This window comes from Genypterus blacodes, unplaced genomic scaffold, assembly GCF_046128005.1.
Source record: "Genypterus blacodes isolate CSIRO-AG114 ecotype Tasmania unplaced genomic scaffold, CSIRO-AGI_Gbla_v1 ptg000003l_1, whole genome shotgun sequence".
NCBI classification, from domain to species: Eukaryota; Metazoa; Chordata; class Actinopteri; order Ophidiiformes; family Ophidiidae; genus Genypterus; species Genypterus blacodes.
The window spans coordinates 7,611,868-7,628,681 of record NW_027466817.1 but is presented as its reverse complement, the minus strand read 5'-3'; the positions used below and the strand labels follow the sequence as shown (position 1 = coordinate 7,628,681).

General features: G+C 41.0%; 2 protein-coding genes across 4 annotated transcripts; one reads left to right on the top strand and one right to left on the bottom strand.

Moving 5' to 3' along the window:
• Positions 1 to 108: 108 nt before the first annotated feature.
• cox7a1 (cytochrome c oxidase subunit 7A1) lies at positions 109 to 2,956 on the top strand. Its single transcript, XM_076146072.1, has 4 exons — positions 109 to 245; positions 1,959 to 2,045; positions 2,428 to 2,512; positions 2,734 to 2,956. The coding sequence occupies exons 1-4, from the start codon at positions 231 to 233 to the stop codon at positions 2,790 to 2,792; spliced, it is 246 nt and encodes an 81-aa protein (XP_076002187.1). The 5' UTR covers positions 109 to 230; the 3' UTR covers positions 2,793 to 2,956.
• A 213-nt stretch (positions 2,957 to 3,169) lies between these two features.
• On the bottom strand, positions 3,170 to 16,106 carry chp2 (calcineurin-like EF-hand protein 2). 3 transcript variants are annotated; one of them, XM_076146047.1, is made up of 8 exons: positions 15,943 to 16,106; positions 5,168 to 5,459; positions 4,466 to 4,538; positions 4,282 to 4,362; positions 4,014 to 4,129; positions 3,849 to 3,910; positions 3,653 to 3,775; positions 3,170 to 3,560 (listed from the first exon to the last, which is right to left on the bottom strand). In XM_076146047.1, the coding sequence occupies exons 2-8, from the start codon at positions 5,232 to 5,234 to the stop codon at positions 3,507 to 3,509; spliced, it is 576 nt and encodes a 191-aa protein (XP_076002162.1). In that variant the 5' UTR covers positions 5,235 to 5,459; positions 15,943 to 16,106; the 3' UTR covers positions 3,170 to 3,506. The 3 variants fall into 3 exon arrangements, with proteins under 3 accessions (XP_076002162.1, XP_076002167.1, XP_076002175.1); XM_076146052.1 differs by having other exon boundaries at positions 5,168 to 5,386; XM_076146060.1 differs by lacking the exon at positions 15,943 to 16,106 and adding an exon at positions 5,714 to 5,729 and having other exon boundaries at positions 5,168 to 5,386.
• Between the last annotated feature and the right edge of the window lie 708 nt (positions 16,107 to 16,814).

The window sequence follows — 16,814 nt, the reverse complement described above, 5'->3', positions numbered from 1 at the left end:
GTTTTATTTAAAAAAAAAGTCTGAACACGTAGAGTCAGTAGAGCAGCAGCTGTTGGATTACTGTGTGTTTGTGAGTGTAGATAGTTTGGCCTCTGCAGCGAACCATAGTTTGGCATGACTTCAAAAAACTGATACGTGCCAGCCTGCCTGTGTGTGTGTGTGTGTGTGTACTTGTGAGGGTGAAGTGAGGGTGAAGTGAAACCTGCAGCTCGACACACACAGACACAGACATGAATCGCCTCCTGGTAACTACAAGTATTATTTTTCTCTCTCTCTCTCTCTCTCTCTCTCTCTACTTTTCTCCGAGCTAAATTGCGTCTCAGCTCTTTGAATGTCGTGGACAGATTTCAGGAGACGAAGGACACAGATCAGGTGCAGAACAGGAAGAATATTAATGAGGGGGGGAAGACGAGGGAAGGCCAGGCAGGCCTGACCTTTGTGCTGTGTGAGGTTGTTTTCCTGTGTTTATCTGTCACTTCATGTCTGATTTGCTGATCAAACCTCTGCTGTGGCGGTCATGCTGTTATAAGAATATTAGCGTCTATATATACAGCACAGGTCACCTCAGATGACCTACTGAAGGCTAAGCTCTTATATTTAACCCTCCTGAGTCTAAAGTCATTGTTGTGATTTTACTATTGACTACATTTTTATTCACTATTTCAAAAGCTGCATGGTAATTTGTTTGTTTTACTTTATTATTATTATTATACACAGATAAGAAATAGCAGCACAGCCTTCCATGACGGTATCATAACTTATCAATCATTGTGTACATTAATCCGCTTGATTATATTGATAGAAACTTTGACTTTGAGTGGTCAGAATTTATGTTGTGTTAAGTTTTTAGAGGAGACGCCGAGTTGGAAGCTGCAGTGGTTTGGTTTTAGTTATTATCACCAGAAATAAATCACAGAAATAATTCACAAATCTCATTAGTCACGTCCTACACCTCAGTTCATACACTCTCTCAGTACACTTTCTCTCTCTCTCACACACACACACACACACACACACACACACACACACACACACACACACACAGGGGGCTGGGCCCACACCGTCTTCCACCTTCTGATTGGTTGCAGGGTGACTTTGAGAGGCTGTCATTGGCTGTCTCAGCTGTCAGTTAGCGTCAGTTACCCAAAGTGACCTTGTTGGATCATTAAAAGGACTCACACGTTTCTTAAAGAGACAGACGACCGATGTGACGTTATGCTTTTCGTTTAATCTGATTTATCTATTCAGCGTTGTTTACAATTCAAAGTTGTGACACAAGACAAGAATGTTTGGAAAATAAGAAAAAAATTCTCAGAAGCCAGACAATGTGCCAATTATGTCTAGATTATTCAAAAGTTTGAAATTGTTTCCACACTTACACATATCACAGAATACTTTTAATAGACTGAATTCTTTATAACTGGTGACATATATCATCATCAGAACTTAAAAATATATAATTAAATTTAGTTTTGAATTTCTGTGTCTCCAAATGAGCTTCCATGCTGCCACAGAGATGTAAGAATTTGAACAGAAAATGCTCAAAATCCCATTTAAATACTCCAACTCAGGGGGGATATTCATTGGATTACAGATAACAGATGGCCTCCAGAAACATCACGAGGTCCCCTGATTATAATCTGATTATATATATATAATAATAGTCCTGTGTGAACAGAGCAACAGGCTGGATCTCACTTCCCCATAGAGATCATAAACCAGCAAAACACCAAACACCAACAGCTGTTGTGAGCTAAGTGCGTCTGAAAACAGGAAAAGAGAAACAGCCCAGGAGACGCATTGGCCACTTTCCCTTCTGCTTCTGGCCAGTCACACTTTCACTAAATCAGCCTTTAAATACAACCTCGATTACGATTTTTTTCTTTTGATTAATATGTTTTATCCAAATGATGGGATTTAGCGTTTGTCCAAGGCCTCACAGGTTTGTGTTTTTGCAGAGAATTCCATTGTTGGCCAGCAGAGCCTTCAGTAGCTCCGCCCGACAGCTGAGGAACAAAGTTCCCGAGGCCCAAAAACGTTTTCAGGTAACACAACTGTGACCAGGGAATGTGACTCTGATGCTAAGCGCCCTCTAGTGGCTGGCGTGTTCATGACAGCTCCAAATGCCCACAGCCATTTTAGTTTTACAAATGGTGGAGCTAAACATCTAAACCCTTCCAATGTGTCAGCAAGACTGATATTATCAGCTGATATTGATTTATCACAAATGTATCCTGTCTATGGTGGCAGATCTGTAAAGAAACAGCTTTTATTAAAATTTTTTTGCTGTATTATGCTTCTGTTTTTCACCACCTGAATTGTTTGAGTTCTCTACTTCTACTATTTCAAGTTGATGACAATTTTCAAATAAATTAAAAGACCACCATTTTTGTATTTTTGTAACCTTTGTGTTTAACATGGTTACAGGAGGACAATGGGTTGCCCGTCCACATCAAAGGAGGAATTGGTGATGTCGTGCTATACCGAGCGACCATGACGCTAACTCTAGCAGGTACTCACTCAATATATAAAATACAGACTCACCAAAAGGTCACAAAGGTCACTTAGAATTTTATATACATATATATATATATTTTCTTTTAATTAATATATTTTGTAGAATGTTTCATTATTTTCCTACTATGTTCAAACTCACTCAAAAATGGCCTTCTGTGGCAGACTTTTTAAATGTTTTTTCCTAGAATCAGACATTTCTTGTGTGTGTCTCCTCAGTTACATGTTACTCTGTGTACTGGTTGCTCTATGCCTCCCTGCCTCAGAAGAAAAAATAGAGCAAGAGGAGGGAGCTCCGGATCGCTCTGTCACACGGAGGATGACTAACGACACTAACGTTTGCTGTGTACAATTTTTATATCAGTAATTGTGTCCTTTCATTACGGTGACAGGACGACCGAATATGTACAAACTGTAAAGAAATAAACCTGTGACACCAGAACCTTTGTCAGTGTTCACTGTGCGTGTGTGTGTGTGAGAGAGAGCGATAGAGAGAGAGACAGATACATTTAAGAGTAGGCTTAAAGCTTTCTTCTTTGATAAAGCTTATAGTTAGGGCCGGGGTTAGAGGTTAGCAGCTGGGGGACTTCCTATGAGGCACTGAGCTCCTCTCTCCTCCTCTGAAGTTTCCAATTATCAATTAACTGAGACGGAGTAGAGAGGCTTCTTCTTTTATTCAATCATACACGAGTGATGCATCACAAGTCAAAGTGAATACATACACTGAGTTATTCTTAGAGCAAACACCTTTTTATATCAGAGTGTAGAAGGGTGGATGCCTTTTCTGTAATCATTTCCTGCTATTGTACTATTGTAAGTCCTGGCCTCGGCAACCATGTCAACAGTGGCCTGTTATTTCCTCTCCAATGATGATTTGATTTGGAAGACAGTTATTCAATGTCTATCTATCTATCTATCTATCTATCTATCTATCTATCTATCTAGATAGGATTAGGGAAAGATAGATAGATAGATACGTCTGTTTGGCGTCTTTATCTCCGGAAGCGAATGCTCATCTTCTGATCGATGTTCACTTTCTCCAGTGACTGAGAACAGTAAAGGAAAAGGAATTATCGCCACATTCATTATTATGTGTGAACACATGTCAATCCATAAACACATTTTAGGCTCCGCCCACCTTCCTGAACTCATCAAAGGAGATGGTGTCATCTCTGTCCAGGTCTGCTTCCTGTATGGCACGCTCAGCTATGCTCTCCAGCTGCTCCTCCGTCACCTCCGTACCCATCATGGCATGCAGAACCTGTCAGTCACATCACTTTACAAGGAGATCAGATAAATCATTATAAATAAGAAAAAAATAGAGAGAAAGGGACCTGCAGCAGCTCGGCTCTGGAAATCTCTCCGTCTCTGTCCTGGTCGTACAGCTGGAAGGCCACTGGGGACACAGAAGCAGTTTGGAGTTGATTTACTATGAGGAAGGAATAACCACAAAGATGTTGAGATGCTGAGATGATGTTTGTAAATCTAAAAAAAATGACATTTTAGTTTCCGGGTGCTGCTGTTTATTGGCTCTGGCTGAGTCTGATCTCTGATGTCTGTGGGACGGAAATGAGCCAGAAAACGGACGAAGGCAGGGAAGTCTACCGTCTCCTGTCTGCAGAGGGGCAGAGAGAGAGAGAGAGAGAGAGAGAGAGAGAGAGAGAGAGAGAGAGAGAGAGAAATGTGATGAGGTAGTTTGTATTAACCAGCGTGAATTAAAAAAAATTCTGAAGCATGGAAATGGTGAACGTGTGAAGGCCGGTTTACCCCGGGGAGAAGAAAGCTCCGATGATTCTGTCTCCAATGGGATTCACAGCCAACTGCTTCAACTCTGCAAAGTCCTGAGGTCTGCCAGGGAGAAGAGGAGAGACAACGAAAAGAGCTCAAACTATCTATTTTCTCCCCCAAACAGCTTTACTGTAGCCTAATAAACCTGGATTATTGTCCTTGCCTGAGATGTCCTCTCTGGTCTTTGTCCAGAAACTCAAACCTCTCATGCAGACGGAGGAGGTGGGAGTAAGAGACTGAGAGACAGAGTGAGAGAGAGAGAGAGAGAGAGAGAGAGAGAGAAAGAGGGTGGGGGGGGAGAGAGAGAGAGAGAGAGAGAGAGAGAGAGGGATAGATTGATTGATTCCTGATCAATACATTCGTTGTGGTGGCACTTGTGTTATGATCAGCCTCTGTCTCAGTGTAAAATCAACATCATGTGTGTGAGGGTTCACAGAGCTGCTATCAGTCGCTCACACCCGCTGAGAAATAACTGCATCTTAATGATAACATCACACACACACACACACACACACACACACACACACACACACACACACACACACACACACACACACACACACACAGACACACACACACACACACACACACACACACACACACACACAAAGGAACACTACACGAATATTCACGAAGACATGTTTTTATTATTGATATTTTCTTATTTAATTTCTATGGTATATTGTTATTCTATTGTTTTAGTATTTACTACGAGACCTAAGACAACCTTTCAAGGGATCTTAGTGTCTGAAGTATTAGTGGTAGTTTTTTAGTAGTTTTATGCTCCTTATACTAATCAATTGGAAGTTTTCCTTCACAAGCTGGTTTCTGATCGGACCTCAAGAATTCCAAAATGTTGACTTACAGCCAGTTTCCAGCATGAGCTCCCGGCTGTTGGGGATGTTGTCCTCTCTGGAGCTGCTGGATCCCATCCCGCTGCAGATCTAGCGCGCCACCTGTTGTCAGTTTGTTGCCTGTAGCTGCACGTTGTTGTCCTCCTGTTGTACTCGGTTGCACGGTGTTGCAGCTTGTTTGTGCTAGATGCCTTCTTGTCAGATTTGACAGGCAGACGTTTTTTTTCTCCCTGCAGGTCATGGCAGACGTGTTGGTCAACCAATGATCAGTCACTTACCAGACACAAACTGACCAATGGGCTTCTTAGAAAAAATAAACAGATGATCTCTGTGATTGAATAAAGAATGATACAATACACATGCAGTCATTTACCAGTAAACTGTCCCAAGTTGCTCAATCTACATACAAATATATATGTTTAACATATAAAATAAATCTTAGGTTTTTACAAACCCTTTTATTTTGTAACTATTTATTTTCTAAAATGTTTAATTTTGTTATATTATATTTAATGTAAATATCAAAAACGTTCTACAATTAAGTTTGGAAGAATTACCTAATTCATTTTCTTGCCAAGTTGAGACTTCAGAGTTGCTCACTGACAGCAGACTTTCTGCTCACGGCCCCTAGATGGAGATATTAGATAGCTTTAGCATTCATGTCAAACTTCTCATAATGTAAGATAAACAAAATAAGTATTTGTAAAGTGTAGAAGCTGTTGTATTAGTACACCTATTATTAGTACTTTGTGGTTGTCATGGTATGTTTAGGTTTGTTTGTAATTGCATTTTTTTCATTATTGGTGATTGTGTCAGTGTAGCATTGGTAAGGTTTAGTAGTATTTTTAAGATTTTTGTATAAGCATTCTGTATTAGTATAAGCAGTATACTTACTAGTATTTCTAAACTAAACGAGTGCTCCTTCCAAAATACTATTAGTGATATTGTTTTTTTTCAATAGTTGTATTATTAGTAGTAATAGAAACTTGTCAGTGCTATTTTTGGTGTTGTGTATTTATTGATACTAGTTGCTGTATTTCTGCGTGTTGTCACTGGTACTTGTGTATGGACTGGTGTTATTGTTTGTACAGAGCATAACGTGGACATGTGCACGAGCGCACCCACACACCCACGCACACACACACACACAGGCTTGCAGTTTGCATTCTTCTGTGGCAGCAGTTGGCTAATCGTTTCTTTATCTCAGAACAGAGTTACTGTTATCGGTGGTTTTTGCATACTTGCATTTCGCAGTACTGTGTTGAGTTTCTCCCGCTGTCTTTCACACCAACACACATTTATTTCACATCCAAATGTGCTAAAATGACCAAAAACCCTTTCTAGCATATTGCCTGAGATTCTTTCTTAAAAATAAAGACATAAAAGTCAACCTTTTACTGTATATAAAGTACTGTGGCATGTTCAACAAATGAGAAATGCTATGAATACTTCCATGTGATTTGCCACATACTTACACAGAGTGATTTCAAAATGTACAGCAATCTATAGAATCTGTTCCATAATATATCTGTGTAAATTAATGTTGAGTTTCACCTACATCACACACTTTCTCCTCTGCAATCATGATTTTGGTGGTGACTTTCAACAAGTGCAGTTAAACCCAAATCCAAACTCTTATCTGGAACTGGTGATTCATATTAATGTGCGGACAGAGGCAGGATTTAAAGTATTTTGTTCATCAGTAGATATCATTTTGAATCACCATCTGCAAAATTCGGCATTGGGCAATGTGTTTTTTCTTGTTGACAGTTGGTGGCTCTGTGAGCAGGAAAAGAGATTCAACAGATTCCTTCCTGTCATTCATCATGTTTGCTGCTTTTGTTTTTCTCCCTCCCTCCCCTTTGTGTGGTTTCCAGAGCTGGAAACTAAAGTGCAGGTATGTTTGAAATGTGAGTGACACACAGGTGACAGGCAGGTCCACCAGTGACACAAAAACAACACAATCCACAGTCTTTTTTAAACTGTAATACAGACATAAAGCAACCGGTGCGCTGGAGATGTGCAGGTATGGCTGGTCGGTAAAATCACATGTTATTTAAAATTAAGGATCTACAACTGAATCATTTATAAGGCCACAGCTGGTGGGCTCAGAACTTATCAATTCTCTTTTGAGAAACAGCATCCATCCATGTGAAAAAGAAGGACTCAGATTTGAAGTGGATCGGACTGATTTTATTCTTTCATGGGATTGAATCCTGAGCTGGAGACTGGAGCTTCCTGTGTTAGTGGGTTTATAATGAACTAACACAGCTTGTGAGCCGCAACTCAGGCTCACTGGGTTTTTGTCCTCGCTGCCACAAGCAATGAAACTGAAAGCATGTCCTCTGTGTGTGTGTGTGTGTGTGTGTGTGTGTGTGTGTGTGTGTGTGTGTGTGTGTGTGTGTGTGTGTGTGCGCGTGTGTGTGTTTTGGCGCAAAGCCAGCAGGAAATGCACAAGTTTTTCTGGTTGAGTGAACTTTGACCTAGCTACTCTCTCACTACCTGATGGCTCTAACCCAACTTGTGCAAAATTGTTGATCATAAGAGAGTGGATTGATACATTTTGAGCCTAATATCTAACACAGTTGGCCCCGAAAAATCTTCCACATCTGAAATGATGACACTTTACTAGTTAAAAGGTTTGTGGACTGATTGTATGTACAACCCACTGGTGAATTTAGAGTCAATACAGGATCCGAAAACAAAATCAAACGGTATTAACCCTTTGGAGTCTAAAGCCTGCAAGGCTGCGAAAACAGCAAAACATGTCAGGCATAAAGGTTCAAAAGCTGCACCACCAAAACAGATGTTAAGGGGGAAAAAATGCCAAAAATGTGGTTATGTAACTGTGCCATTGTTTCAGAGACAAATGAGAGGTGACAGAAAGAGGGGGGGGAGAGAGATATAGAGATATAAAGAGAGGGAAGGCAGAGAGAGAGAGATTAGACAGGTTGACTGGCGAACAGTATAAGTGTACAGTTTAACATCACATTTTGACTCACCTCCAGATAAGGTGCTTATCTGTGTCCCCTTTTACTGAATTTTGAATAAAGTATGATGTCACCGACCAACCACATCTGCACATCTCCATCGCACCGGTGTTCTTTATGTCTTTATGACCTGTACATATTATAAAAGAGAAACTCTGTTCTGTCACCTGCTGTGTCACTCACATTCCAAACATACCTGCACTTTCATTTCCAGCCCTGGAAACCCATGGGATGATTACACACACCCATACACACCAGTTCACAATAAAGCGTCTCTCTGGACATTTATCCACACATGCGGTTCCCCTCAGGTTATTGAAGGTTGAACCTGCAATAGGGTCACACATCCCGGTCCACGCTATTCTATTCTACACATTCTCCAGCTCTTCCATGAACACCACCAGTTTCATTTCTCACATTTTGTTTTTTTCTCTGTTAGTTCAGGTATTTACTCCTTTTAATCGTCTTATTGCCTGTGCTGTATGTGCTTTTGTCCCTGTCTTGACTGTATGTACAAGCCTATAAGAAATACAATTTATTATCATTATTATTATTAATAGATTGTCCTTCCCTTATCACTCATACTGGCAGGTTCATTAGAAACCTCAAGAATGTGTGAGCAGTTTGCGCACACTTAACCTGTAATCTGACTTTTAGTTTCATTTTGGTGACAGAACTGGTGGAACCTATCACTGGCCTCCTGTTTTCATAAAGGACTAAAATAGAAACAGACCACATGCAAACTTTGATGTGCAACAGGTTCTGTTCAGGTCGTTCAGGGTAACCAAACCCTGACAGAATTTATTTGACGGACAGGCAACCAGGAAGACGTCGTCCTGTGCTAAGAAATAGGAATTTGAAATAGATAACATAACAACAACAGGGGAGCGTTTGATATCAGGCTGGGCTCTGACAGTTTCAAAAGTGTGCAGATTTGTCCAAAAATAAGGAATTTTAAAACAAACTTTTTATCTTATGTCATGTCTTTATAAACAAAGGCATATATAGTTAACTGGTGGAGCACCTTAGGATAAATTAAAGACTTTGAAGGCCTTGTGAACACTTGTTATCATGAGTACTTTCCTGCTATTCAGTCTGATGCTTATCATCCGTCAACAACAAACACCCACTGTCGAGCAATTTCCTTGTAATGTTCTGTTTTTGTTTATCCAATTTCCCCATGTGTGGCTCAGAGTTATGACTCTCTCCATCTCCGAAATTCCAACTCACACAGCTATTAAGTATTTGACTAAGTCATTTACTGTACAAACAGGGATTTGACACTGCATTTATGAGCACATTCATAAAATGTGATATACAGACAGATTATGTGATTGTTAATAAATTAATTCAGGCATGAAAACATCACAGTAAGAGGAGAGTAAATTGCAAACCTCTTAATCCAGTAAATTCCATCCATGTATTATGTTACTTGCATTTTTATCTCAACACAGCACCAACAAATAATGGGAATACTGAGTGCATGTGAGCATTGTGGCTGTGTGTGTGTGTGTGTGTGTGTGTGTGTGTGTGTGTGTGTGTGTGTGTGTGTGTGTGTGTGTGTGTGTGTGCGCGCGCGTGCGTGAGGGTGGACTGTTGAATTTGGATTTGGCTCAGATGACCCACAGCAGCGAACACACCTACTTTCTTATGACGTCACTGAAAGTCCCTGTGTGATTGAGACACACAACAATGATGTATGTGACAGAAAGTTTAGTAAACTCCTCTTTGATGTCATCCCGGGGGGAAAACAGATTGATGAGACGTGACTGTAATGGCAACAGAGTAATGAAAGGTCAAGTTTAGTTAAATAACAACTTTGTAAAGCTCATTAGAAAATGATTCACAACTTTACTGCTGCAGGGCCAATGCTGTATACTGAGTATTGATCGTATGTAAACCAAAAGCAAAGCAAAAATGTAAGGTGGTTAGTGAAGAACATTGTTGGCTTGTCTTTCTTGTCATTCAAATGCTGTGCTGTATCAGATGTGTGTGTGTGTAGGTGTAATAATAATAGTAATAATCTGTTGACTCACATTTCTTTCAGAAATGTGACCTCTGTCTGGATGAGCCTTGGATTGGAGCGTTTCTCCTAATCATTAATTCTGAATAATAGTTAATAATGCAGTGCGCATTGTTGACGCCATCTAGCACCGAGCCAGCTGAGTCACAACACCAACAGCCACTCAGGAAGTATAACAATGGCTCCACTTTCCCTGTATACCTCTAACTGTTTGCTTGTCAAAGGTGAACATGTTACTCAACAATGACAAAAGGTCTAAAATGGTTTCTTGGAAGCAGAGACGTTGAGTTAAACATGTAGTGAAAGTGAAAGAGTCAGCAGTGTATTACCCTGACCGACCTTTGACACTATAACACAGCCTTCGATGTAAATACAATTTAAGAGCAGATTAACAGGCAGATACTGATCCTCATGAGTCAACAAATCTACAAACTACACCTTCACCCCGTTAGCAAAGTGCTGATCTCCTCAGTCGTCGCCATATTAGTTGACGCCATTGAGGGAAATCAGTTGTTTTTTAAGATCCTCCATGCTGACCAGTCGACTATTTGACCATGAACAAAAAGACCACAAAACATACATGAGTACGCGCTCCGAAATTGGCGATCTTACGGTACGTCTCGCGGGCTGGATCACCGGATCGGCTCATGGACTAATTAAGTGAAGTTGGATAATTTCCCACGGCACACCTGACGATCTCTCATGGCACACTAGTGTGCCGCGGCACACCGGTTGTAAAACACTGCTTTATACCGTCCATTTGCGTTTTTGTGGCTGCTAATGTCACGTGGCTGCTAGTGTGACTCATAAAAACGTGCCACCATGTTGAAAATAAGATCTGTTGCAGGCTGGTGGTAAATTGTAACATTCTTTCCTGGAGCCACTCCCATTGCATCTCAACGTGTCACAGTTGTTTGTCAATCTGATACCACACGGAAATATGAAGAGACACAACTATCCACCTCCCCGCTGGTACGTTTGGACAACCTGTCCCCTGGACTCAGCTCCAAATAAAACTTTTTTCACAACATGGAGTTGTCACTTTACATCACCGAGTGACAATAGGAATACTGGCCAACACTGAGGCGTTTTCAGCACCGCACAGTCACACATCAGGGGGCAGTAGACAAAGGTCACACAGGTGAAATTGTATGAACTCTTTCTGCAGGGGTCATGGCCTTGTCATAGACTGTATTTTAAAATTAAGGCAGCTAAGTAAGGTATTGTTTTAATGTGTATTCCTTCCTACCAGTCAGCCACTCGTTTCCATGCAGGGCAAAGTGGATGTCAAATACCTGAGAAGAGCTGAGGCATGATAGGACATGCAGCACCTGAACACACTCCAGGTCTATCTGGGTCACTTCCACACACAAATACAGAGCCAACGGCAGCATTCTGACACTCATTTACACAATTATACTGAACAATAATACAAATTCAACTCTTGTCAATTTGAAAGGTGTTACTATGTTCAAAGGTCATGAAGTCAAATCAGTCCACTGAAATAGAGTCGATTTGAAATGATCGGGGATACAGACATGCATTTGTTAATCACAGCTTCCCTAAAAAGAAGACATCATGAAAATACCGATCAGTTTGGTGTGTCACCATTTGCCTCATGCAATGCAACACATCTGCTTCATATTGAATTGATCACATTGCTGATTGTAGCCTGTGGAAAATCCTCCCACACATTGGTTGTGGATTGTTGGATATTGGTAGGAACTGGAACAGGGAGAATCCCAAACATGCTTAATGCAGTCAGGTTAGTATGGAGGTAGAAGAACTGGGAGATTTTCAGCTTGGAGGAATTGTGTACGGTGTGTGTCCTTGCAGGAGGACACAACTTATAACCATGTTTGAAAGGAGACTACAAGTTTTCATCATCTGGAATTAAGAACTTTCCAAAATGGAGAATAAAGGATGTGTTCCCACAAATTAAACTCCTACCAGAACCCTTTTCTTTCAGAAGGTCGGGTACAGATCAGAGACAACAGGATATCACTTCTCACCAACAGGAAGAGGAAATGGAACCACGGGAAGTGGACGTCTTCTTTGGCATTTCTCTTATAGAGACACAGGAAATGAAAGTTGGACTGACTGAGTATTTATAGTCACCAACCTGCCGGACAAAACATCGAAGATCCACATGTCTGAGCACGGAGAGGAAATCGAAGAACAAGGGAAGAAATGTAGGGAGGAAACAAGAAATCAAAGAGAGGAAAATGTTTTCCTTCCATCTGTTTTTATACAACAGCTGAATCAGACTAATGGAACCTCTTCTTCTCCTCTCTTCCTGTTTCCAATTGCCTTTTTTACAGTGTCGGTTCATCTGTTTACTGTCCGCCGATTGGTCAGTTGTCATTTCTGGGCACTGATTTGTTGCAGGGACACAGCAAAAGAAAACAATTGTGTAATTTGTGTACAGTAATGGCAGAAGCTAAGTCGGTAGGGCTTTCGCTTGGAAACCGGAGAGTCGCCGTTTCGAGTCCCTGCCGAGGTGCCCCTGAGCAAGGCACCGAACCCTCAACTGCTCCCCCTTCTGTAATGGGTGGTAATGTAAGTCGCTTCGGATAAAAGCGTCTGCTAAATGACCGTAAAGCTTATTCCTCCGTTTTTCCTCCAATCCTATTAATTTGACTCCATCTCTTCCTGTAGTTCTGTTGTTTTTGTAATTTTATCTGAAGTTGCTGTATACTGTATATGTATGATTGAATGACACTGAGATTACAGAAGTATTTTATGGCTAAATCTGAATTTGAACCATTTAAATCTCTCAGGTTCAGGGGGTTATCTCCTAACAAAATGTTGAAGTGTGCGGTCTTACTGTGCGGGCGCCCTTACAACCAAAGGACACAAGGACAGTCCCTCTGTTCCTCTCAGAGCTAATTGCGCCCAAGCCAAGCTTAAAAGTTCTGCCGGGGCTGCGTTTTAGTCACGATGGTCGGTGCCTCCACATCTTTACAAAAGTGGCAGATTAAAGTCTCATCCATTACTGCTGTTGCTGACCTTTAACCTTTTAGTGAGGGCATGACAGTGAGAAACAGAGGGTGAGCCTTTCACATCACGCTCGTCGTTACTGTACTCGGCCTGGTGTGTTTATTGGCTGCTGCTGGTGTGATGGACAGGATAACAGGTGAGTCGGATCACTTTATTATCCCTGTGGAGGAAGCTGCTTTGTGTGTGAGAGCCGTGTGGGAGTGGTATCTGAGCGTGTCCAATCAGCAGCCTCTACTGTGACTCTGTAAAACACTTGCACAGACGTTTGACTAGCACTGGGCCTCCCTCCCTGACATCACACACACAATGGAGAGGAGCAGCTTGCCAATCTTTCATTAGGCCATTTTAATTACAAAATGCTCTTAGATTGGCCTTATTTCTATGTATAATGGACATTTTCTACTTTCACTTATTTGCCCTCATGTTTCTACAGTAATGTAGTGTGTGATGAACTTAATCATGAAATAGAATAGACCTGAAATACTACTACCATGACAAAGGCTTCGGAGATATATGGTGTCTATAGAATGTGGAGTGATGAAGTGATGATATATCATTATGTACAGCTGTCTCATTATTTTATTCTTCATACAGAGGAAGTTAATGTCTTTATCTGCATGACTGGATCAGGTTATTGCTGCTCTCAAACAGGGAAAGACAAAATACTACTGTGTGTGTGTGTGTGTGTGTGTGTGTGTCCAGCAGAAGGAAACACATGGCAAAAGCATCAGCAGTCTATAAATCTAAGAGGTGTGTATCTGCATGAAACAAGAGTCACAGCTCAGTGTTCACAGCAGCCAAAACATCCCGAATCATGATGAGAACCCTGAACATCCTCAGCACCGACTACGCACGCACGCACGCGCGCACGCACGCACGCACGCACGCACGCGCGCACGCGCGCACGCACGAGTGTGTATCGTAATAATCCAACACATAAACAGGATGTAAGGTCAAAAGTCACTGTATGTGTGTCTGAAAGAGAGAGAGAGGAAGAGAGAGAGAGTGTTAAGAATGTGCACTATTTTGTGTTTGTGCTGATTTTTCAGCACAAACACAAAATTGCAGACAGCACAGTTTGCTCTAAAGATGTTCGACAGCTCTCATTTGTTTACATGTAAAGTGGCCTAAGCAGCGGCCTGTTAAGGGGTGCAGGAAATCAGACACTCATCTGAAGTGGGACCAAAGAGGTGAGGACAGATTAAACAGTTTACAATGTTACATCATCTCCACTTCCTGGCAACACATCTCATTTCTGGGAAATCAAACAGCTTGTCTGATCTTTTCTGGAGAAAATGTTTGCTGACATCAAACACAGACTGTGGCAAAAGATTGGGAAAGCTGGAGTTGATAAACAGCGGAAGTTGAAGGAAGATTGTGGGTAAATAGGAATTTACTTATATGTAATATATGTGAATCAGAATTAGGGGGAGGCCTCTCTGCTTCTTGTACGGGAAGCTAATTATGACCAAGATGCCGTTACTACACATGGCAGCAATCACACCTCCCCTGCATTGGTTGTCTCCATCCTCGAGAACGCTATATGTTCAAAAAGACACAATGCGGCAATGTCAACGTTTGTCAATTTAAAAGCACGGTGACAGTGACGAGCAGCAAAATCGCCATTAAGTTTAAAGAAGAAGCTGATTGAAGCTGCAGTTTCATCTCCTTGACTGTCCCCATCTTTGCTCACACTGCATGGTGAAATCTAAAGAATCTTAAAAGGTGATTTTGCTGCCGACCAGGAATGATTTATGTTTCAAACCTTGCGTTTCCCTTTGTGTACATATCAGTTTCTACTCCAAGTTGACTTAAAGTAACGTTATAGCGACTGTGCACAAGTGAGGAAATAGTTGAAAAGGGGGCCGACAAAGTCAGACTGTACATTCAAGCACCCAAATATTAACCACATTCAGCTTGCTTTGTGGTTTGATTGATTTGTTCAATGTCAAAACAAAAAAAGCGCCGCTTTGCTTTGCGTTTTGCTTAAAGGTCAAAGAACCTCAAGACTCAAAGTATTAATAAGTATACAGCAAGCTGAAGCTGTAGGCCATTAGTTTCAGTTCGAGTGAGCACAGTAATATATTAAACACACACACACACAGACACACACATGTACACACACACACAGATCTAATGAATAACCGAAACGTCAGCTCATGCTACAACAATCAAGCTTCTCTCTGTCGCTCGGTCTTCCTGTCTTTCTCTCCCATGGTTATTAATCACTTCCTCTCTGCTTCTCGCTCACGGTCGGCAGTTTGGCGTTCTTTCTCACACAAGGTCAGAGTTCATCCAAACTGCCAGCCACACAATCGCAATGCAGGGAGGAAGACAGGAGATGGAGAGAGAAAGTAAGAGGCAGCTGCCAGGACTGCTGAATGTTTATGCGTGGATGGTCAGAAAAACATTTCCTCTCAGAAGTCGTATGGTAGTACAATATGTCTAATCCAAAGCTAGTTAACATACTGTGACTATCACAAAACCAAGTCTTTGTTCTATATTTAACAGAACCAACACTTGGCTTTTGGTTCTAGAGGCAACAAAATATTCTAAACAACAAAACAAATAAAAATGGTCTGGTCAAAATTATTATATATTATTATATTAAAGGCAATAATAAATAATTATATTGTTGTGATATTTTAAGCACCCAATTGCCAAATGTCTTTTTTTAAATCTGCCATCAGCCTCCTCTTCACCCACTCAATCATCAGAAAAGAGTGAGTCGTTCATTTCTCTCGAAGGAGACAGTACCTGACAAAAATCTTACCTGATATCGCCATCACAGCTGTTAAGCATCAATCTGCTCCGTGGGTTTGTTTGTTGTATGTGCCTCCTGAAATGAGTTCTTCCTATAAGATCTTTTACAGTTTACAGTTACAGATTTGTCAATCATGTGAAGAGACAAATTCTCTCCATAGAATTTTGCACAATCGGAAATGTAGTCCCGCAGGTTGTATTGCATTTTCATAGCATTTGTAACTTGCTGATGGCAAAAAGTCCGACCACGTGTCTGAAACCTTTGTTACTGGAAAACTACAAGGTACTTCCTTACAGGAAACCCCACAGATTAAAGTATAATGCCTTTGTTGCAGTGGGGAAATCCTCCTGACATACAGTACATTGCTGGCATATGTTGGAACTGAACCAACAATAGTGCTTAAGTTTCCTGGTTCAACAGCTCTCTATCTCTTTCACCCAAACACACACAAGATTCATCAGTAGATGAATGTAAATTCAAAAATTGCTGCCAAAATGTGAAATGCTGTTGAACAATCTCAAGTTTTGTCTTTCCTTTGCCACGAAAGGTTCTTTAAATGATGGGACGACTTATTGTGGATTGGAAAAGTTTGCCTTTTCCATCGTGTCTAATGGCCTCAAGTCTCACAAGCATCAGGAACACAATTTGTAATAAAAAATTTAAAAGAATTATAAAAAATGTCAAAGAAATGAAAAAATCTGTAAATAATTTGTATATTCCTCTTGATTGTCATGCGCGTCCACCAACCTCTGTTAACCTCGAGTGAGGCCTCACAAAGTTAAGTCAATAAAGTTATCGTCATTCTGATTGGATTGACACGTGCGGGCGCGCACGCACACACACACACACACACATAAACACACACACACACACACACACAC

Bases quoted from the DNA above. Each gene is read 5' to 3' on its own strand.
- cox7a1 (XM_076146072.1), top strand. The intron at 2,046-2,427 runs GTAACACAACTG...ACATGGTTACAG, and splicing joins AGGCCCAAAAACGTTTTCAG to GAGGACAATGGGTTGCCCGT. The intron at 2,513-2,733 runs GTACTCACTCAA...GTGTCTCCTCAG, and splicing joins CATGACGCTAACTCTAGCAG to TTACATGTTACTCTGTGTAC.
- chp2 (XM_076146047.1), bottom strand. From the start codon at position 5,234: ATGGGATCCAGCAGCTCCAGAGAGGACAACATCCCCAACAGCCGGGAG. The intron at 4,539-5,167 runs GTAAGTCAACAT...TCTGTCTCTCAG, and splicing joins GCTCATGCTGGAAACTGGCT to TCTCTTACTCCCACCTCCTC. The intron at 3,776-3,848 runs GTCCCTTTCTCT...TGTGACTGACAG, and splicing joins CCAGAGCCGAGCTGCTGCAG to GTTCTGCATGCCATGATGGG.